A 22,799-nucleotide genomic window follows, 5' to 3' on the forward strand; every position below is an offset into this window, starting at 1 on the left:
TTCTTAATAGCTCTTATAAGATTGCTTCAGCTGTTTCGTGCCTCTGAATCTCCCTCTTCTCACCCGGCAGCTCTCACAACTCTGCATAGCAGTTGTCTGCGCTGTTTTAAAAGGCTGATATTTGGTTTCAAGGTAACCTTTCTATTCATTCACATCCTTAGTACATTTGCTACAGCTATTCCTGCTATACCTCCTTTGTAAGTAAAATATCTTGTTCATGTGGACTACCTTCACCAGAAACTGACTCTAGATATAAAAAAAAATCTTCAATTATCTTGAGCTCCTTCCCTTCCACTGCAATTTTCACATCTTGTTCCCCATAAGCAGCCCCAGTGAATTGTATCTCAAAGCTTTTATAGATTTTAATTTGCATTCTTTAACTGTCAGTGAACTTAACGGCCGTATTGATAGTCCTTTACATAAAGCTGAGATTTAAAGGGGCCTTAGAATATGTCAAATTATGCACACAAACACAGTGACCCAGCTTTGAGCTGCCAGGGTGATGTAACACCGCCACCGTATGAACAGGACCTACATATTGAGCACCTCAGGCTTCCAGTGTAACTATGCATCGCAAACAGTCAAGAGCTGGAGACAGAACAGCCTTCGAGTGTCTCCTGAAGACTGTCATCTCCAATTAATCTGAGGGAGAGACCTCTGGAGGGAAGAGGCTCTGGCACTGCCGTCTCTGCCGCTACTGAATCAACGCACTCACCAGCTGAACAATTATTCGCTTACAAAACGTTTGAAAGGGATAAATATGCAAAATCATTTCAAAGTGACGCTAGGATAATGAAGCAGGGGACTGAGCACGTACAGACCTGCAATAACCATTTATGATCCTGCCCGACACCACTTTTGTGATAGCTTTCCAGTACTTGGCTTCTCCTTCCACTGGAGCTCCCAGTAAGACCACATCTTCAATGATCCCTTGAGAGTCTATTAAGAGGAAAGCAGAACAGCTCAGATTTAGAAGACGGATCAGAAAATATATCTTTACACATACATGAAGGAGGGGTATGTTCAGATGTGCACTACAGAAAAGTCATCATTTCTGGGGTTTAAATGTTAAAGACAGAAACAATGGAAAGGAGGATCTTAAACATCATTTTGCATAAATGTTAAGTGTCCACAGTTCCAGCTGGAGTCAGTAAATGTGAAAATTAGAGATCCTGAGACAGCGAAAGGAACTGGGCTGATGGCAAGAGGGAGAAGTGGCCTGGCCTCTGTCCAGAAAGACGCAAGTTCAAGCAGCAAACCTGTGGAAAGTTCTTTCCACAGGCCTATTGATCTGGGTTTGCACAGAGCTGAACTATTATGCTTTGAAACAAGTGAAAGGGACTGACATTCCATATAGTGAGCAAACGTTGTCATATATTAAGCACGAAACACTCTTCCCACAACCAGTCCTTAGAGCTGAGTTCGTGAAAAACATGACCTGTACACGCAACAGAAAACCCCCAAATTCTTAATATTGATTGGGAACTAGCAACATTGAAGGCATTTGCCAACAAGAAGTAATAATCTATCAAACTGGTTTGATTTTCTTGAAGGGTACTTTAACCTGAATGCCCAGGGCACGATTTGCTGAAAAGGAATGTTGACTTTTAAGCATAATAAATCTTCCTATCTTATCAGACAGCTGCAGCTGGGGAATTTCAGTAGAAATAATGATTGAATAAGAAATATTGGGCAGCTCTGCTACTTTCCTAAACTCCTAAACAATATATTAAAATCTATTCATAAATCTTCTTTGTAAAGAGAGATCAAGCACCTGATGCCATAGCAGTTAAATGAAATTCACAGCAGTGCACGTCTTGGGAGACTCATGGGCATAGCATGCCAAATCCGTACTCTCCACCTGTGGGAGACCAGCATGTACAAGATGTGAGCTAAACCATTCTCAGGCTGGCGTTCGCAGTTTGTAAAATAATATGATGAAGTTTACGGGGAAGTGAAAGTGAGAATGACTGCATATCACATCAAGTTATGACGGAAAGGTGCTGCCTGGCTAGAATTTTTAAATGTACATCAATTGGTTTCCTTTCCCTAATAGCAGTAAAAGACTTGGAGCTGCCTGCAGTGCCTGCATCTTTCTCTGCAGTGTAAACCCCAGCGCCTGACAACAATCCAAAAGAGCTCTCGTGGTATTATTTCCTATTGCAAAGCAAATTTTGCACCAATCAAGAGAACAGCAAAGAGCAATTCAATTTTGTTAGTGTAATCTGTGAGCAATAAAGTCCTGTTCCCATAATCATGGGCGATGAAAAAGAAACCCAGAGCCTTGCGAACGGGGAGCTCGTTCCAACCGTGGTACTAAATTCCATGGCCGCAGTGTGAGCCAACTGAATAAACAGCTAATTCATCAGGATCCTGAACATTTGGGTAAGGTATTGGAAGCTTTTGTTTCTCCAGTCCTTTGTACAGCTTATTTCTTGCTCAGAACAAAAATGTTTAGCCTTGGCTGAAAGATACTAATTTTCTTCGAATGTTGACTGAGGGGGACAGAAACCTGAGAACAGATCACTGCCCTACATAGTTGCTGACACTCTAGATAAGTTAAAGTATTTCACAGTTTGCAAATCTTTCATACAATGAAGAATAATAAAGTCTGCACGGTGGGGGTGGGGGGGAAGGCAATTACTGATGGGCAAAAATTAAAAACAGGTAAGACGATTTGTCCAGAAAAGGCGCGGAAGATACAGGCTGACCCAGAGGCCTTAACCGGTCTTTGGGAGCTAGGCTTTGCTGTGGCTTTAGGGTACAACTCACTGGGCAAAGAGGAAAGCATCTCATCATGTTAGTCCTCACTGGAAAGAGAACAGAGATGGAATTTAGCTCTCTCTGGGCAGTGGACAGATGCAGTGCCAAGGACAGTGTTTCATGGCAGAGTTTGGCAGCAGTACTCCTGATACCTAACCACAGCAGAGATGATAACCCAGTGATGATACTGGTCACACATGCGAATCTGTAGGACGCTGTGATCAGTATTAGACAAATATGCGACGTGTGATACCTCACTCCTATCAAGCGCAGTATGGCTTCAAGGTTCAGGTTCAGGCCATTATCAATCTTCATTAGTTTACACTTCTTATTTACTAAAATGCATGGGAATCGTGATGAAGAAATCAGACCAATGATCTTCCCATGTAGTAACTTGTCTCTGACGGGTCATCGCTACATCTTCTGCTATAACGTCTTTTTCTGGAAGCCTACTAAGCTCTGGCTTCTGAAGTCATTTGTGATGAAGTATCCCAAATGTTATTTAATTGCTTTGCAGAAGAGTATTTTCTTTTAATAGAATTTGAGTTTCTGCCATGGTGTTTCACTGGATAATCCATGATTAGTTATTTGTCCTCAGATATGCCACTGCCATCTGGATACAAAAGGCCTGCATGACTAGGCCTTGTATTTCTTTTGTGTGAGACATCCAAGTCCAAACCCAAATCAGTCTCAGATGTCCCAGGTCCCAGCTCCATTACTTCTGTGGCTTGCACTGGAATGTGCATGTGAAGAATGCCTTGGCAATCTGCGCTGAACATGCCGCTTTTCATCTCGCAAACAACTCAGCTTTCATAATTCAATTAAGGAACTGAAAAATTAGCGTACGGTGGGGAGCTGCTATGATACATAATTACAATGCCTAGATTTCTTTAGAATGGCAGCCAACCTTAAAGACCCCTAATGATTTCCTTTCACGTATTACTTAGCTACGGTCCCATGTTATTCCAGCAAGAGACTGCAGACCATTAAATAAAAGCCTGAAAATATCTCAGCCCCTGGCATTCTTAGGACACAAAAAGAGTAGATCTAGGGCCAGGTTAGGATTTGGGTTCTGGCTTCAGTATAACTCCATTAGGATTGTTCTGGATTTGATTAGATTTATTTTGAGAACAGAATTCCTGTATTTGAGGACTTCCATCTTAAACCAGAAGCGAAGTTCTGGTACACAGCTGTCAACAGAAAAAATGCTGTCCTCCTCCGTCCTCACCTGACTCTATTCCCACCTTCTTGGACTTTATTGAACATTTTCCTTTATAAAGCTCCTTATTTATTAGCAGCTCTTTGTGAGGCTAAATGGTTAATGAATTAAATTAGCCACATAGGGGGGAAGGCAGGCTGCATGCACACACTCACTGCTGACTCAACTCCAAGATGCAATTCACATCAACTGATCATAATGATTTTATTATTTTTCTAAATCAAAAATAGAATCTATTAATAAACAGAACCACAACGGGTAATAAATTGACAGATGGTTTTATACTTGACTTTGGGGAAAAATTACCATGAAAATAGCAGATGACAGTGGCATTTCAGTGACTTAAATGGAAGGGAGGACTCAGGGAATCAGATACAATAGCTACAGAGAGCTTCCAATAAAGGCAAAGCATCCTCTGCCAAGATCACAGTGGCGCGGGGGCAGCTCACAGACTGATCTAGCAGTCGAATGTCACAAAATGTCAAGTTGTTGTTTACAGACTGGAGACCAAACTGATACACTGGAGCACCTCGAGTGAAGACAGCGGATTTAATCCACTGAACTGGTGGAAATGACAGTAGAATTTGGCTCCAAATGCATTTCAAAACCATTTTTTTTAGGTTTCTGTCCTATCCTAAAAGACCCAAGCTCTGTTCCAGAAGAACTCTTCCTCTTGGAAGAAAAACTTCTCTACCAGCAGTAAGGAAAATAAAGGAGAAAAAGGTTAGAAGGTGAATTTTACCTTTTTCTTGAGCCATTTCCTGCAGGCAGAAGTAAATGACTCTTGCACCCAGGCTGAAGCCAATCAGTGTGACAGGTCGCTTGCCCTAGGAGGAAAGAAGGAAAGGAGGAAACGCCATCAAATACTGTTCTAGACCTAGAAAGAGAGACTGGCCATAGGATCCACGAGACCCCGATACGCAAAACACTTAGGCTTGTTCATGATCTTTTAAACTTTCGAGCAATTTGGTTGATTTCAAAGGGATTCTGTATCCTTAAAGTTATGCACCATTCAACATTCAGAATTCTGCATATCTGAGTATTTTGTATTTCTTGATACTCAGAAAATCAATTCAAAGAATCCATTGATCAGAAGTTACAACAAAGTAGATATTTCAAACAAAAACAAAACATTCACTGTCATTGTTTTGAAATTTCCAAAGGAAAGCCTAATTCACCCAACAAAATTTTCCTAGAAATGTTTAAATAAACAGAAGAAGAAGCTGTAATACAAAAATATTGACCACTTCTAGATTTAAGACTGAATGGCAGCAGCACTGTGTGGCTGTTATAAAAATGATGTGGGGTAAGCTTTTATTCTGAATGGCCTAATAAGATTTTCTATAGGATCAAAGGGAGCCTAATCTCAACAACAATGAAAAATGGCCTTTGTATTAACGAGGGAGCAGGTGTGCAATGGACTCCCTAGACATCACGCTAACTACTTTTAGACGCTCCAGCACATTGGAATGTGTGTTTTCACAACAGCGAATGCTTAAAAGGCAGTAACAAATGCCCCCAAGCAAAACAAAGGGCTTGTACGAAATAAAGTTTATTGCCTTTCCTGGGATTGTATTTTTATGAGAAATCAAATTTGTTTCTACTCTGCTGTTTCACACTGTTATTTATGACATGCAGCTCTGGGGCCACGGCTCCCATAGGGCTCCTCTATAATAGATACCGGACTAACGTGCCTGTGAGACGAACGCGTGGCCAGCAGAAAACAGCCTCTCTCCATGCCAATGACAGCCCAGCAAATAATGGCAGGCTTTTGGGGGACAGAAACGTCTTTTGCAAGCCTTCTCAGGGAGGCTTAATAACTTCTGTCACTTCTTTCAGGTACCAACCCATTTCACTTCTCTGTAGGCAAAATCATGGCTCACGGTGCAGTCTTCTCTTACGTCGTTTTGCTAGGGTCTCTTAATTATCAGTGAATATTTTTAACACTCTGTATTCTCTTTTCCTTTTCACCTATCTTTACTTTCTGTTCTCAAATTTCCACCAGGTGAGCTGGCCTGGCTGTTTTGTGACATGGTCAAGCCACTTGGCATTTACGACCTGGATCTCTTTGTCTTCATTTACAAAAGCTCTAGGTTAAATGGAACGAATCTTAGCAGGAATTCTCTGGTTCACTTGGGACTTCCTATTTTTCCTCAATGAACCAGATACATGCTGGTCACCTTCATGCATCATTTTTTAATTTTTCAGTTTATTATTCATTTTCTTCTCCCTGGAAAGATACCACTTGATAGTAGCATGACTATAAAACTTAACCTCCGTGGGCCAAATCCCTTCCAGACATTATTCCTGGATAATTTCTAGCCAATTACCTGCTGTCGACTGAGCAGGATATGTGCTAGGTGTTTGCCTACTTCAGCAGACCGATGGAGACAGACTCCCCAGGGGTTGTCAATGACACTGGCAACAGTTAAGAGCGAAGCTGGCCAAGTCAAGGCCGTCACAATACCTGCAACACACAAAGCAAACAGCACGGCAGAGTCACAAATCTGGGCTGCTCTTAGGAAACATCAAAAGCAAGACAGTTCACTGAACTTAAAAGCTAAACCTAGGACCTTTTGTCATTTCCAGTTCTTCTTTCTCAAGAGCTGATCTGAGAAATGTTTTGCTAGACTAAAGATAAGAAAGAATCTGATGTTCTGATACGGAGGCAAACAGATGCTACACGTGAATGTAACCTGCATGTTTGAAAGGTTTATGTAAAGCAGTAAACCACAGCGTAATAACGTAGAAAAATAAACACAGCCACGCACGAAGGAAGGTGTTTCCAGCTGTAATTTTAAAAGAACGAGTCAATGACACAGAGGCACAGCAATCCAGGAGAGCAAATCTAAATCACAGATGTGGCAGAGAAGGTTCTCAGGCCACTTCTGCAGAGCGGTGCCAATACTGCCAAGGGAGATGCCTTCTCAGAAGTCTTCCTTGTTTAGGAAAGCTCCTTTAAACAGACACCAACAGTGAAACTGCCCAAGAGCCACTCAAGCAGATCTGATATGATTTAGGTTCTTACCTGACAAGACAGTGAATTTTAGGGCTTCTTGAGCCATCATGTTCACAAAACCATTCAGCAGGGAATCCAAGGCATTGCCAAGCTCCATCAAGTACTTGGATTCCCAGGCCAGACAATACTGCTCACTCGATTGCAACATGCTGGTCCATGGTGCTGTGAAGCTCCCTGAGAAAGGTTGCAAAGATGGAATTAATGTTCAGAGAAAACGCACCAACAGCTGACTCCTGGCAAGATGAGTCCAACAAAGAATCAGAAAAGAACTGGCAGGACACTGGAATATACTAATATACTGTGATAACAAGGAATCATATTTAAAACTACCATGAGATTTAGACTCCGTATTTCCACTGTTTTACAATAAATTTGGGCTTTGTAAATAATCATGCAGCTTTAGCTGCCTTGGCAAAGAAAAGAGCCTTCAGTGTGGACAGGCTCAGACTTCATGACGCATTCGATTGCCTCAGAGACTGCCAAGACAGATGGACATTAACACTAATTATGTCAGGTATTAAGGACATTCCTCCTATCATCAGACATCAGGCCAAGTCCTGCAGCTCCATCTTCTCATATAGACCAAAGGAGGGCCTGTCCTGAGAAATATGAAGTGCTGAATGGCTGCAGGAACTGAGTTCAATGGGACCAGAAGCACAGAAAATATGTAAGATCTTGTCAAAAATCTTTCGCAGAGCATCTTCCCAGCACTTCAGTTAGATGGGCAAGGATTGCAGTAATGGCCCTGTCTGAAAACAAGGAATCTGCATTTGCAGATCCAGACTGCAATTATTTTTACTTTGCCATCTAGCCTTGTTAGCCACTTCAGTTTAATTTTTTCCCTCCAGGTGCTAATCAAAAGCAGTGCCTGGATGTTTGAGAGATAATGGATAATTTCCACTGTGCAAGTCTCATTTTTAGCCGAAAGAACAATTTTTAAGCCATACTCTCTCTCCTGCTTGCAGTGTAGCTTGTACTAAGTGGCCAGGAGGGGCCTGGCAACGCTATTAATGGCAGATGAAGTCTGAAGGGCAGAGCAGAATTTTCATCTTAATTAACTAACACCTTTCCCACGCTGTTCCTTCCCCAAACGATGCAGGGCAGGTTGAGGCAGCTGCTGACCAAAGTGGCATGAGAGAGCCCCATGCCAGATCGCACCACAATGTCCTGTCAGATTTGTGAACATACAGATAGGCAGCTACTGGGAGCTCAAAAATCACAAGGTAGCGAATTCCGTAAAAGTCCTGTCCTCGGTCCCTCTGCTTTAAGGAGTCATGCAAGTGTGTAAATAGACAGACACAGCTGTAAGGAGGAAAATGGATGACAATTCTAGTTTTGCTTTTTTAAACATTATAGCAGATTGCTAGTTATGGAAGAAGAATGTGTGTCATTTGTAACTCCCTTTTAAGGGCAAACAGACATAAAAAGGTTCCTGAAGGGACACACTTGTATTTGTAACAGTGCCTGGGAGCCCTCCAACCCCAAGGATTTGGACCCCTGGCAAACAGACAATGAGAAAAGCCAAAGCGCAGTACTGCAAAGTGAAAATAACCTTACTCTGACAGTAAGCTGCAACCTAACAAGCAACAGGACAGAGACACCTTCTGCATTAATGACATCCAGTGTTAATTATGATGCTTCTGAATAAATTGGCAGCTGTTCAGTCAGGTTGCTGAACACATCAGCAGACAGTTGACATATTTTATACGACAAGCTATACTGGAAAATAAAACACTACAGACCTTTCAAGGTTGCTGCCTGTACGTTCACCTCCTGAGTGCTGTGCTTAACAGGATTTACTTGGCAGAACTTTCTTGCCAATAAACCTCATTATCTGGCAGATACCAAGAAAGAAAAAAGACTATTTTCTGTTAATTGCTGGAGGATAAACATAAGGTCTCAGAAATAGGTGAGACACTTTGTACTAGCGCTGGAAATCATCCACCCCAAACAGACCTCTCCTAGCAAAACCATACAGCATTTATTAACAAAAACAATCCTGCTATGACTACTACCAATCCTACTATCACTACCAATTTACTGCCCTCTCTCTTTCCTCTGTTTTGATTGGGATTGCAGATTGGGTTACAAAGTCTTACGCTGAGAATCGATCTGTTTTAGTTACCAGGCCATGCAAGTGTGGGGAAGACACGGTGCTACGAGAGCACAAACACTGCCTGGAGTGGAACACAGACACGGCTCTCCAGGCTTCTCTCAGTTTCCTCATATTGTTCTTACCATATTTGCCAGTGCACAGCCATCCAGTAATTGCTATGGTGATATGAAGCTGCTTTCCTTCAGTAAGTGGGAGGAATTCAAACTCTTCTATGGCTCCCACACGCTTCTTCATCTTGTATCCTACACACAGCAAGGCAGAAACATGAGTCTCAGAAATCGCACAGCAAGGACAGACTCTGCTAACAGTAGAAGTTTCTAAGAAATTACTCGGGTAATTTGGATAGGATTTTTTCCTTTCCAAAAGACTCAGCAAGTCCATGCATTACTTAGAGCTTGGTATGGAGCCAACATGATCCTTCTGAGCTTGCGTGATCTGAGGGAATCCCAGCAGAAGGTTTTTTTGCTGCAGACCAGACATCAGCTGTAACAGCCGCTGCTCTCCATGGCAGCATCTTTCTAATCCAAAGCAGCAAGCTTTCATTTCCTTCATTAGCCACATACCAAATCTTCTTTTCCTACTTGGTCATCAGAGGCTAGACAGTATCTTAATCAGCATTGAAATAAAAATTTCACAGTTGTAAGATTACACCTCAAATTGCTTCCCTTGCTCTGCAGAGCTCAGTTAAGTCATTAGCTCTGCATTTGCAGACATGATCCTGTGCCTCAGTAGCTGAGAAATGTGCAGTGACTCTCTTACCAGTAAGGCCAGCTCCAGCTGCTCCGAAAAGCGATGCCATGACAGCAATTCCAGCAGTCGAACCTAAAGCAGCTGCTCCAGCACTTCCAATGATAGTAGCAGCTCCCGCAGCAACCAGAGGTGCAGCAAGACCCCCTGTCAAGCCTGGAGATGCATCAAGTGATATCACCAATCTATTATCACTTACAAAAACCAGGCAGTCATTTCCCTGTGCTGGGTGAGTACTGCTAATGCTACTGAAAGAGTACAAATGACGGTCTTTTTTGCATCACCAATAAAGGGGCTTCCTGAGACCCTCCCCAGGCCCTGAATCTCTGCACAGATTCTTTGACTGACTTCAGTAAAAATGAAGAATAATTTAAAAGTCAAAGGAAGAATGTGTGGTAGCCTGGCGTGAGCTATGCCCTATTTGCTTAGGAAACATTGATCTAGTCTCACACTATTTTGAATTTAGAGTTGAAGATCTGATCCTCTTATAATGCAAGAGCAAAAGAGGAGAAAACATTTTTTAAGGGTGACGACCTCAGTTTAATACCTCCCCCAGCCAGTGAAGCTATACTGGAATAACTTTTCCAGCTAATTCTTTCAGTTTTATTTTCATGTGGTTGAAAATACTTTTCTTGGATTTGGTGTTTCTTTTCTTAGGTTTTTGTTGTTGTTGTCTGGGGTGATTTTTTGGTATCTAAGTGACATACTACCTCCAGCCTGGTAAAGAAAAGCAGTGAACGCTTTAAAATTAGAGCTTGGGCCAAAAGGTATGATGGCTTCTGTTGCTGAATGTGTAATTCAGACATGCCTCCCTCTGCCCCTAGTGCTGTGCATGCAATTCAGGAGCTAGTCTCCAAAATGCCTAGGGCAGCCTCACCAATCACCGTTCCGCCCCCAACGGTTGCCAAACCGATCAGCAGGTATCTCTTCAGCTTTTTTCTTCTTTCCTTCTTTTTTCTTGATACTTCTGCAGTTCTGTGGGGGGATTAGAAGCACAAAAGCTGATGGAAAAGCCTGACGGATAACAGTGCTGCGTCAGAATCTGCTTTTATTCTCCTCAGTGTAATTTCCCTACTGGGAACAGTAAAAAATAACATGCAGGTGTGGACTGTGACAACACACTCAGATTTATGAGCATGGACATAAACCCACAGATTTAAATTGAAACGATTTAATTGCTGACAAAAGCCAACAGATGTTACTTACTTGGAAAACCCTTCCTAATAGGGCTGAAGCTTGTAAAAAAAGAAACAACAAGTCAAAAGCATTTCAATAACTATATACTGCCTATGTGTCTTTAAAAAACACAAGAAAGCTAAGTGAAAACAGGGAAAAGCGTTTGAAACAAAAGGGAATAGGGGTAATTTGTGACAACAAACAAAGAGTTGGAATTAAACTATTTTCCAACAACAGTGTTTATATTGAGCTGCTTTCTAATTGCACATCACAATATAATAATATAATAGGCATTAAACACAGTCATTAGTTAATTTGTCTGTGTGCATTTAAGCTACGTTTTAACAAGCTTATCAGAAACAGGTAAATAAACCTAAAAGGAACACATATCACTTATTAGGCACTACTTTTGGCTTCTCTCCACTGTCTTTGGTTTCTCTCTTACAAGAAATACTTCCCACTTCAGAGGAAAGTGCGAGAAACAGAGGATACTTGAATAAGTTGTTTACAGAGGAAGGTTCCTTCTAGCCTGCTTATGCAGCAGTTAATCTGGGCCTTGAAACATGAGAATTTATCTTGCTTCCAAACTTGGATATTTTCCCTCTTAATCCTAGCCTAATTGTGGATTTTTATTATCCATATAATTGCCTAATCCTTCCTGGAACCCCCTAAGCGCACTGTAATTTTGATAAAGACAATTTTAGATGAGTCCCAAACAATATGCAGCTTTGTAAAACACAGCAGGAGGAGAATGAAGCACAGTGGGTGAAATCCCTGCGTCGCTCAAGTCAATGGCAGAACTCCCACTGACTTGCATGGCACAATGGCACAGAGACTTTGTCTCCACAGAGCTCCTCCGAAAAACATCGTGTATTGCCTGCTGCAGCAGCAAACGTAGCTGACTGCAGAGCACAACAGCGCTGCCTGCAATGGCTACCTCTTCAGCAATGTCCGTATAACCGTGTTCACTTTCTACAGCCCCACGGTCGAAGCGGTATTTGGATATGCCCTAGTTTGTGCATGCAGTCACCAATCTGAATGCCTGGAAAAAACTGCTCCTGGAGTTCTTTAAACAGGTGCTGCAGTCTGACTGTTAATACCTAAGCTGGCAATATCCAGCGATTTCTGTTCTACATAGTGGTTCATCAGCTTTTATAGTCAATGTGCTGTTCTCTTGGGCTGAAAATAACGACATCAAGAGCGCTGAAATACGTCTAACCTGGCTTTAGTTGCAATAATGAGCAATTTGAGTTATGTGAGTAGAAAGATAGTTTGCAGCAAAAGCCTGCCTGAAGATGCAGTAAGTAAAACTACTGTCATGAGAACTTTTACCTGTCATTGCTTTCCTTCCGTAGTTGCTAGCAACCGCTTTTGACAGTTGCTTTCCTAATAGCTTCTGCATTACAATTATCACTTCATTACCAGACTGCTTTTTATCCACTACAGTAATTAACTGCTTCTTTTGGTACTTCTCTACCCTCAGTAATCTTGGATATGCAGCTTCTTGCCTGAACCACAGATAATGTTCAGAGAGATTTTATAGGTGGAATGACAGACAGGTCATTTTCCAATGATGAAAAGTGGCAGGAGTACACGTTAGCGAGCAACTAACGTCATGTCTTCCAGTTTCTTACAGAACCGTGTACAAAAGAGAGGTTCATACCTGCAAGTCACAACATGTTTGGTGCTAGTAAGATGGGTTTAAGCATTTGGAGCATTGTTCTATAGATGACCATACTTGCACATTCTGGGCCACAGGCCAACACACCCACAGCAGCAAAGGCAGGAACAAAAACTTCTGTTAACAAATATCAGTAAAAAACGCCTACGCAGAAGCTGCCAAACCCCTGTTTGGTTGTCACTGTTCCAAAACCTCTTGCAGTGGATGGTCAAAGCTGGAAGCATCCTAAGCAGATGTTAATGTATTCCCTGCCCTAGAAGTCTGTGAGGTCAAAGCGGTGACCAGTTTATATTCCACTTCCTTTCCCCATTGACTCCTAACTTTAAACCAAACAAAGGGTCATCGATTCCCCACAAATCCCAGCCTTGTTTTAGCACTGCAATAACGAATGTGTTCGCACTGCAGTCTTGGACTACTCTCACCATAAAGATTTTTTTTCCCTTTTATCTAATAGGTATTTACTTCCATGGCTGCAACTTGGGCAAAGAACAAGATTGAAATCCATGGCTTTCGCCACACCAGATATGCACAAAACCCACTAGGCTAGCTGCAACGTTTGAAAGCCACACTTGTAAGTATGCAGCGTAATTCTCCAGTCGCTCTTGCAATTATCAGACACGCTGCTACCTTTTTGGGTCGTGCTATAGGAGCCACAGTCCAGTTGATACAGAATTAGGTATTGGAGCATCACCTTTGTAAGCGACACCCCACCCTCAGCATCGGTGTTTTCCTGCACTAAAGGCCCAGGATTGAGTTTGTTCCCACAAGCCACAGCAAAACAGTCCCCATTAATACCAACCCTTGCTCCTGCTTGCCAAACGGTGTACTGTTTAGCGGTCCATCATCTTTCAGATTATTTTGACTTTCCCTTTTTACAGTGCGCTATAAAGTTAAGCTTCATTTAAATAAAGTTATAACTGAAAGATAACCATCACATGCTGAACCCCCTGGTAACGTCCGAACTGTACTGTGTCAGGGACGTTGATTAAAGCCTTTATTAGCACTGAGGTTAATCTCATAACCTTTTTGCTGAGTTGACAGATAGAAATATTAAACGGTCCCTTGAAAGTCCACTGCGGACATGTTTACTGCCTTACATATTGCTAAACCTTCACACAATTCCTGCCTGATAAGTGGAATATAAAAATACCACATTTGTTACAGATAGCAACATTTTGGCTGTTTCACATCTAAGAACTGGTGATTAAGAGAATTAATCTTATATTAATAACACAGAATTAGGAGTCAGGTCCATAAGTATCTAAAGATGCAGATTGTTGCCCTCAAGATCTACCTTCAATAGGAGTTAGACAGCTGTCTTTTAAACAGGATACAGAGAAGGACAGATCCATAGAAAATGAGCAGCTGAGGATCTAATCCTGAAATTTACAGGAACTTCATTCTGCAAGAGGCAGATCTATCTGAAGAATATTGGGCCAAGAGATGAGAGACACAAGATCTTTGTGATGTATTTAAGCATAATCTACAGTCTAGGAGAGGCAACTGGGACAAGGAAATGAGGCAGTTCAATGCGGAGTTGGCTTTACCAGCTTGCAAGGTTGGGTCTCAGCTCTGATTTTAAGAATGCTGAGCTTTCCTGCTTCTCAGTGCAGCTGAAGTGCTGTGAGGGCTCTGCAACCCTAATCAAGCCATAAATGATTACGCTAAGAGCCATGGGCGGAATGATCAGAGACTGGACTTAGACACAAGTAATTACTGCTAAGCTTTCAAGCACCGGCAGTGTTTTTTCATCCCATAGTCAACCCAAATGTTCTTACTCTGACTCTTCCTCTTTTTGTTCCTTCAGGCTCTCAAGCAGAGATTCCTCCAGGACTTCCAGCTCCTCCAAGGGGATTCTCAGCAGCCAGGTGATGTGGCAGATCAACACCCTGGCTCGAGCATCGTAGTATCCTTAAACAGAGGGAAGCCCAGGAAATCAATCAGTCTGCATTGCACCAGATTAAATAGCGAGTGGCGCACTCAGCTGTGCTAGAGGACCATGTCACATACAAGCATAGCTCCTTCCCTCAGGCCCTCTTCGTCTTCCATGTATTTGAACACAACTCCTATTATCTAGAGAAGAGAGCGATAAATGGAAAATCCTTCTTCCCTGCAAACCTCATCCTGTGAACAAAGTCACTACACCAGGTAACTGCCTCTACGGCAGAAAAAGGAACTCAAGTCCTTCGGTCACCATCCTCTGTGATAGAGGCCTTTTGGCTCTGGATAGGCTGCATCTTTCTTCTCAACAGAGAAATGCTGCAGCAAGACCAGTCCTAACTGGAAATATCAAATATATGTATATACACACACACACATATATATCTATATGGGTAACGTGACACAGTACACCTCAACTATGCACCAATGCAAGATATGGTATCCTGTAAAAATCCACCTCCATACAAAACCTTTATATTCAATTCATCTTGTTGGCAAGAAGAGGGACTCTGGAGTTTAAAACTACATACTGGCTCACCTAGCAGCATCACTGACAGTTGTTCGTGTTTATACTTCACTGCAGGAGATGCGGGAGTGGACACTGCACTCAGACAACACGTGATAGGAGTAATGATTACTCCTGGGCTTATAAGCAGGTGTTCTTAAAGAAAAGACATTTTAAATGTAATAGATTTTAAATTATTTGTGCCAACTCTTGCTTTTTTAATGTGTTTCCCTCAGTAGCACCTGCTGCTTCCTGATGGTAGGCTTTTGTAAAGGGTTCTTGGTGCACTCTGGGATGAAAAATGCAATTGCTTTTCTAGGGGTGGGTGAAGATACCAGCAAGACCCAACTACAAAGTATGTTTCTGATACCTGCTGCACGTAGATCAAATACGGCATTTGGCAATCTATTAAGTTTATTTATTTATTACCATCATTACCAAGATACCAAACTACTTCAGTAGGCTTTAATGATGCCACTTTTAAGATCTGTGCTTAGTTGAGAAATAAAGATAGTATTTATCTTCACTTCATCCCTGGTATGTACCATGTCTTGCAAGCCCAAGCAGGTGTTTTAATGAGTAGCCTTCTTGCTTCCTGTCTGCTAATACACAACTTAGCTTTTGACTTAGCCAGCTTGGCAGTAAGTCAGCAAGGCTTGAAAATATATTTCTTTTCAATTCCAGCTTAGCAAAATAAGCAGTTTTGCAATAACTGACTTGTCAATTTTCCATTAAAAATAAAGCAAGAACAAAAACGGTACTTTGTTCTGCAGTGAAACAGGCTAATCAGCAACCAGTGAGTTCTTTCCTGTGAGAACATGTTAAAACACAGAGATTTAAAAAATGCAAGTAGTGATATAAAACAGGCTTCTTTTAGAAATGAACATTTTGTTCAGTAGGCAGTCTTTATTTCATTAATTTTATCAGACTAATCCACGTTACGGATTGTAAACCAGGAAATTGTTTTATGCGCAATATAATATACAAGTAAAATCACATTTATTTATAATAGGCTTCACAGGACACTCTGGAATTTAAGCCCTGAATATTTTTTTTTTCCTTTTAGGCAACAAGCAATCTGCAGAACATTTGCTAGGCTGAGACTTTCATAACAGCTTTACTGCCTTCGTAAAGGAAGAGGTCGCCTGCTCCCCTGAAACACGGAAGAAAAAACACCCCACTCTAGGTATTTCAGTTCAGAACTTTTCTACCTACATTTGCATGCCAATGCATGGCATGTGAAGGTAAGGAGGTGAACAGTTGTTCAATTTTTAACAGGTATTATTAATCATTCCTAATAGAACAGTTGCTTTTCCTGTAGCGGATGCAGGGAAAGAGTATGCTGCTTTTGCTATAGAGGAAGCTAAGATAAAATAGGACGGTACCTTCAGCTTTTTGAGCATTTTAAAGTATCAGATGTAAACTCATCTACATTATTCTTACAAAGAACAAATGCTAGGTAAACTTACCATCTCTAAGAGAGAAGGACAGAAGATCCTAAAAAGGAAAAAAAGTATATTCAAGTTAAAACTGATGACGTATGCCCCGAGGTCTCAAAATGGAGGCATGAAAACCCATTGGACTATGATTTAATTACTGCAGCATGTCAGTTCATAAACCTGGGAAGCCAGCAAGCTACAATTCAGTAGGGCAGCACAGAGCAAAGCCAGATGTTTCCAGTACAAAATTCTCCATATGCGGGTACAAATGGCTGGACAGAAGTAGGTAAGCGCAAGATGGGAGGGCAGTGCCCGCTTGGTATATGCTGAAGCATCCCATATTTTTTGTTATTAGCGATCCTGTTGCAATTGAAAGCACCACGATTACACCGTACTTCAAAGTTCGGAGAAACAGGGCTCTAATCCTCCTACCACTCTAATGCCTTCTGCTCGCTATATAGGCATATATACTCATACTTTCAACATGAGTAACAGGTTTGAATGCTACTCTAATGGACTAGTGGCCCTTATTTTCTTTGGCGTCCTGGGAATTCATAGCTCTAGGTGGTAAGGCTGAACTGGCATGAAGTTATTTTGGATTAAGTACTCAAAAATAGAAACCTCAGAATTTATGGCCATCTGTCAAGATTGAGGGACTTGACTCCTGTGTTGGCTCTTCATCATAAAAAAATTGGAAAAACAGATCAATCCAATAGATGTTTTCTATGGACAAATCCATAAAAAAAGAGGCCAGTGTTTTTACTACTATGTTCTCCTCTTTTATTGTCACTGGATAAATTTTAAGTACTTTATGTAACTACAACACTAGGCATTAGCTCAGTCTAGCTACTTCCCTCTCCTACACACAAATAAAGCACAGCTGAATTTTACAGGGAATCCTTCAGCCCTTTGGGAACACAAAAAATGCAGCCAAAGACGTAGGATGCTGCCAAAGAGTTTATGATTATTAGTTCCGTAAGCTCCTAAGCAGAATTTGTATCGTAAAAATGTCTCTAATCTTTTCCCTACTGCATGAGAAGTGTAGAACGGAGAACAAGCCATCCTTAACCAACTCCTACTAGAAGTGGGGCAAACTGTAGATATTATCAAGGCAAAACTAAGTGCCTGGACTCCGAATATCATTTTAACATGAGAAGCATCTGCTATTTCATAAAGGAGAAGAGAGCTTTTGCATAAGACTAGGGAAACCAAAGGATTAGGGCAGCTGAACTCCCACCTCTGGGTGCTTTTTCACAAGGTATAGCCCCAAAACCTTCGCTCCACTGCTGCCTAATGTTTTCACACACACACCTCTACTGCTGAATATCTGGGTGGCTGTTTCCATCCACAGAGAAGCCTTCTTTTGCTTGCCTGTCCTGCAAATCCTAATGGGATAAGGATTTCCAGAAGGTATCTGTTGGGCTGGGCTCTGCACAAAGCAGTCATCACTGCTCCTTCATCCTACATCCCAATGGCCACAGCGCTCACCCAAGAAAAGGAAGGTCCTGGTTTGCTATCTCCAGGGTGTGAATAACCCTTTTAATTTAAGTTAGTCACTGAATCAGGTCTCCTCTGTTCCCCCTATCACCATGTTGCAGAAAAAAAAGGCTTCTTTTTAGGTCCGGCCACGATTAGTATTCTGTGCATGCACACGCACTGCAGACTGTTCCCCAGGCTGGTTGGTGGGATGTTGGAATTGGAAACATTAATCTCCATAGGCAGAGGGAGGAATGTAACTCGGGCTTCCCAGAGCCCGAGTGCTGTAACTACCCAAGTATTAGATACATGGGCACCATCACCTCCTCCCTGGCTGCAGTTTTGTGAGGAAGGGTTGGCATAGAGGTGTCAAAGCCCAGCTGAAGGTCCAGGGCTGGGAGTCCCAAGCAGAAAGTTGACCAAGCAAAGAGTCTGAAGTCTAGAATAAGGTGAAGCTTGTGACCGTGTCGCCATAATTTTCCAACAGGCTTGTGGTTTGTGGTTTGTGCAGAGCCCATCTGTAGGCAATACATTCTCCCTGTGTGTTGCGAAGGGAGCCGTGGCTCTTGACTCAGGTCCTGTACAATATGCCCAGTATCATCTGCGGCACCTAATATCAAATAATCTCTTTTAAAAATCTGGCCTAAGCATTTATATACATGTATTTCAAAAGGTGAGGGATGGATACAGGTAATCAGCTGATAAACTGGAACTACTGTTTTTATTGCATCTGTGCTAATTAGCATTCCCAAGTATTTCTAATTGGTTTAGGCTTTGCACATACTGCTGTGCAGTCACCTGGAATCCAACCGGAATTGATTAGATTAATTCACAAGTAGTTTGTTTTCCTCCTCTAAGCAGCGGTTATTATATTTCAGTCTTATCTTGAAGTTGGTGTTTTGAATCTCCCTGTGAATTCTATGCAGGAGACTACCACCCATATGACTGAGAAACCTTACAAAGAAAGGGAAGCAATCTTTATTCAGAGTCTTTGCCAGCTTTTGATGAACTGCTGCAAGTTCAAAACCCATTTCCTCAACAACAGAGAGCATCCAATCCACATCGCAGTGGATGTGTGTAGAAAAACACAGGAAAAATGGGCATTCTAAGTATGTTCAGAGCAAAAAAAATTATTCATAATAAGAACGTTAAACATTTTCTCACCTATCATCACTTCTTCACCTCTTTTGTTGCACTGCCTTCTCATACTGCACTCACAGCCTGTGTGTTATGACTACTGTCCTTAAAGGATTCAGTTAACCAACATTTGCCTGTATTAGTCATCTGCAATGAATGCAAACAAAGATAAAAATCCATAATCCTCAAATTTTCATTGAATCAATGGTGAGCTCACCGCTCCTGACCTCCTGTATCATCCCTTCAGCACCGCTGAGATGGAGGGCATTCAAAAACGCCCTAGTTTTGTGCTGACAAAAACTAGTGCTGACAGGACCCTGCCACTGAACACACTGAGCAATTAAAGTGTGTACTTGTCAAATAAACAGTAAATGTTCCATCAGTAGCAGCTGAATACAAAGAAGCAAGAGCACCATAAGCAACATATCAAGAATTCACAAAGCTTTGTCCCGTAGCTTGTTGACTTTTAGGTAAGAAGGAAAAAGCTGCTCTCAGCTTGATACATTGAAGTTTCCCACACGCCAGTATGCTTTCCCAAAGACACCTTGCAAGCCTCTGCTGCCTTGCTCTTTAATTCTATCTTCCCTTTGACAAAATCAAGCACCTTGCCTATATACATGACTGCATAAGGTATTGATGTTGTGGCATTAGACTGATAGCTATTCCTTTGCTTTCAACTAATCAAAGAATTGTTATCTACGGCTTCTGTATTCCACCTGAATCCAGGGGATAAGTGGCTCAGTTCTCTGGCTCAGAGCAAAATACCGCGTGCTCCCACTGATCCAGAGCCACTTTTGTAAAAGCACAAGGAGACCTTATGCAGCATAAGCTCAGAGCAAGCACAAGTTAAATTTCACCAAAATTTCACCCTTAATAAACTCAGCAGCAATGCAGGAAAACTTGCCTGATTCTAGAGAATCCATCTTGAAGCAGAGAGAACGAGGGAAACAACCTGGGAAATACCAAGCCATCTAGATGCAGAAAGAACTGAGTGTGGATTTATTGATTTTGAGCAAAACGACAACAAAACAGCTGCTCTTATTTTAGAAGGTCTGTCCTAACTTATTAATTAAGCTTACGATTCTCTGTCACTGTACTTACACTGTTAATAGGACTTTGGGCATTGTAACATTCGGATATTTGGAGCAGATCCTCTGAGGCCTTTTATGGACTGACTAGAAGACACGAAAGGTGGCTGAGATAATGGGAGCTGGTCGTGATGACAAGAAAGTTCACTCCTATCATATCTTTACTTACGCAGCCGTGTTCTCACATCTGCTGTTCTCTCGGGCCATTGCTAAAGGTGAGTGTCTGATAACTGTTACTCAATATCGGAGTATTATCTGCACGCAGGATGCCTCGCTATTTCCTTGTGTGCAGTATACAGCGAAGGGTGCGAGGTGACAGTGGCCACGTTATGCCTGGCATCAGCAGCAGCCTACTGTGCTCTTTGCCCTGCACGGCGTAACGTGAGGCTGGATGAGGAGATATCTTCCCCATCTGAGCTTCTGCAGCAAAGGTGAACACCACTGAAATACTTCACCTCTTATCTTCACATCAGCTTTTACGTCAGAACATTACGGAGTAGTCCTAGCCTCACTAATACTTTCTCAGTGAAAGAAAATAAAGTCACAATAACTTATTTCCTTCTAGCCAAAGCTGACTCTGGGAAAAAGACTCTGGGAATTGTGCTATTTGGAGCACGTATGTAAGGTGTTTTGTATTACAGGGATAGTGAAGGGGCTTTGAAACAAATGAAAATCAGGCCTATCAGGTTCAGTCTTTCACCAAAATCTGTAGAACGCCCATATGAATCAAAACCGCTGCAATAATACAGTCAAAGTGAAAAGTTTGACAGTTCTCTGTTCTGTAGAGCGAAAGCATGAAAGACACAAAACGTTAATTCAACAGACAGTAACTGTGCCTCATGTTCATCACTTCCACAAGCTGTTAATGGATAGAGAGACTGCCAGTCACCCACACAGCTGCTCAGAAATATATGCATATCAGAAGCATAGATTTTACTTCCTTGACTGTACAAACACAACTTCAGCTGCAGACAGACATGCGTGACAAATCTCTTTTGCAAAAGCAAACAAGGGCGAGAGGAGCATATGAACTTACTTGGGTAATGACAACTGGATTTTCTTTCAAGATGGGATCCTTCAGCAAAATCTGGGTAAAAGTTTCTGTGCCCTCACCTCCTAAGCCGCTAGCAAATGCTGTCATGGCAGGTAAGACAGCTTTGGGCAGGTCCAGCCATTTCACAAAGCCCTCAATGAATTCCATCCTGAAGGAGCTGTAAGGCAACAGTAGCAGTTAAGGCTCTGTAACTGGGGATTTTTGCAAACTTTGAGTGGTCCCTGCTTTCAAATGTCGATCTGTTGCTGTTCACACAAAAATCAAAGCACAGTAAGAAGTCAGCAGAAGGCGAGTTGCTACACAAGCCGGCTAAACAAACAAGCAAGCAATCTGAATGGAGCTAGACCTTTCTTCAATACGTGCTTTGAAGTCTGCAGTATTAAGGGATGCAATTTGTGCTGAAGTATAAAAGTCTTAAGGGTGTAAGAGAGAACGTCAATTAAGAAAACACCTAATGTCAAAAGGATCTTCCACTTCCCCAACTTCAGAAGACCCCACACAGTCTGATACCAGCTCCGTCTGAGCTGCTACCCAAAAGCCACCTCCTTTGCTCACCCCTTGCTACCCCGTGTAGTACCTTTGCTCTTTTTCAGGGAACAGCCGTGCCAGGGATATCCCACAAAGCGCCGCATAAGCAAATCTTCCTGGTTCACCCAGCTGCTGGCCCAGAAGCACACACGGTTCTTTTTCATCTGCCTGTTCAGCCCTGCTCTGCTGTTTCGAAGCCCAACCTCTCCCCTTCTCTTCTGCAGCCATTTTTACCTGCAAATTCAAAGAGGAAAAAGCAGAAGAAAAAAACCACAACATCAAACAGTTGGAAACCAGGAAGCAAGGAGACAAATTGCCTTTGCTTATTCACTGTCACACTTGCTGTCAGTATTAAGTCAAGTCTGTCAAGGTCCAGCTTGTGTATCCCCCCACAGCCTGGTGCTGTGACCAAAGAAGACAACAGGAGACTTTCTGTTCACCAGTTCTCAAAAGTTTTGCACAAAATGAGCCAACAATACTTCACACAGCAGAAGGAGAAATACTTCAAGACGCAAAGAGACTGGGCTCCGTTCAGGCATATCATTCACATGTTTGCCGCAAAAATAACATGTGAAATAAAAGCTCTGCACCTGGTGCAAGGACCGGTACAGCTGCCCGGGAAATCATTTGCCTCTCTCATCCTCAACCCAAATTGCTCCTCTGTTTATTTTGCTGACAGTGTTAAGAAAGTTGAGTCCAGCTGCAGCCTCTGATGAGAGGGACTTTTAATGTGTCCCATGGACATTGCTAGGCTTTGTTTTTAACATTCTCTCCTCTATACAACCTGCCACTGCTTTTTCCCTAAACATAAGATCCCTGCGCCACACGGACCTTGAACTGGGCCAAAATACTATTTTTTTAGAGCGTGGACGCGCACGCTTCCAACTGAACGGCTTACAACTGCTCCCCG

The 22,799-nt window shown here is 42.1% G+C and overlaps 1 protein-coding gene across 1 annotated transcript in view; it reads right to left on the reverse strand.

Annotated features, from left to right (window-relative positions):
- Positions 1–22,132, reverse strand: part of TMCO4 (transmembrane and coiled-coil domains 4) — a 37,378-nt gene extending 15,246 nt beyond the window's left edge. The window contains exons 1-11 of the mRNA XM_009289584.2: positions 21,939–22,132; positions 21,344–21,518; positions 16,637–16,664; positions 14,500–14,632; positions 10,742–10,839; positions 9,877–10,020; positions 9,240–9,359; positions 7,011–7,175; positions 6,313–6,449; positions 4,725–4,809; positions 822–939 (exon numbers count right to left, since the gene is read on the reverse strand). Coding sequence (XP_009287859.1) covers positions 822–939; positions 4,725–4,809; positions 6,313–6,449; positions 7,011–7,175; positions 9,240–9,359; positions 9,877–10,020; positions 10,742–10,839; positions 14,500–14,632; positions 16,637–16,664; positions 21,344–21,518; positions 21,939–22,117 — 1,382 coding nt within the window. The 5' untranslated portion in view covers positions 22,118–22,132. The remainder of the gene's footprint in view (positions 1–821; positions 940–4,724; positions 4,810–6,312; positions 6,450–7,010; positions 7,176–9,239; positions 9,360–9,876; positions 10,021–10,741; positions 10,840–14,499; positions 14,633–16,636; positions 16,665–21,343; positions 21,519–21,938) is intronic.
- Between the last annotated feature and the right edge of the window lie 667 nt (positions 22,133–22,799).

The sequence above is a fragment of the Aptenodytes forsteri genome, unplaced genomic scaffold, assembly GCF_000699145.1.
Source record: "Aptenodytes forsteri isolate BGI_AS27 unplaced genomic scaffold, ASM69914v1 Scaffold61, whole genome shotgun sequence".
Classification (NCBI taxonomy): Eukaryota; Metazoa; Chordata; class Aves; order Sphenisciformes; family Spheniscidae; genus Aptenodytes; species Aptenodytes forsteri.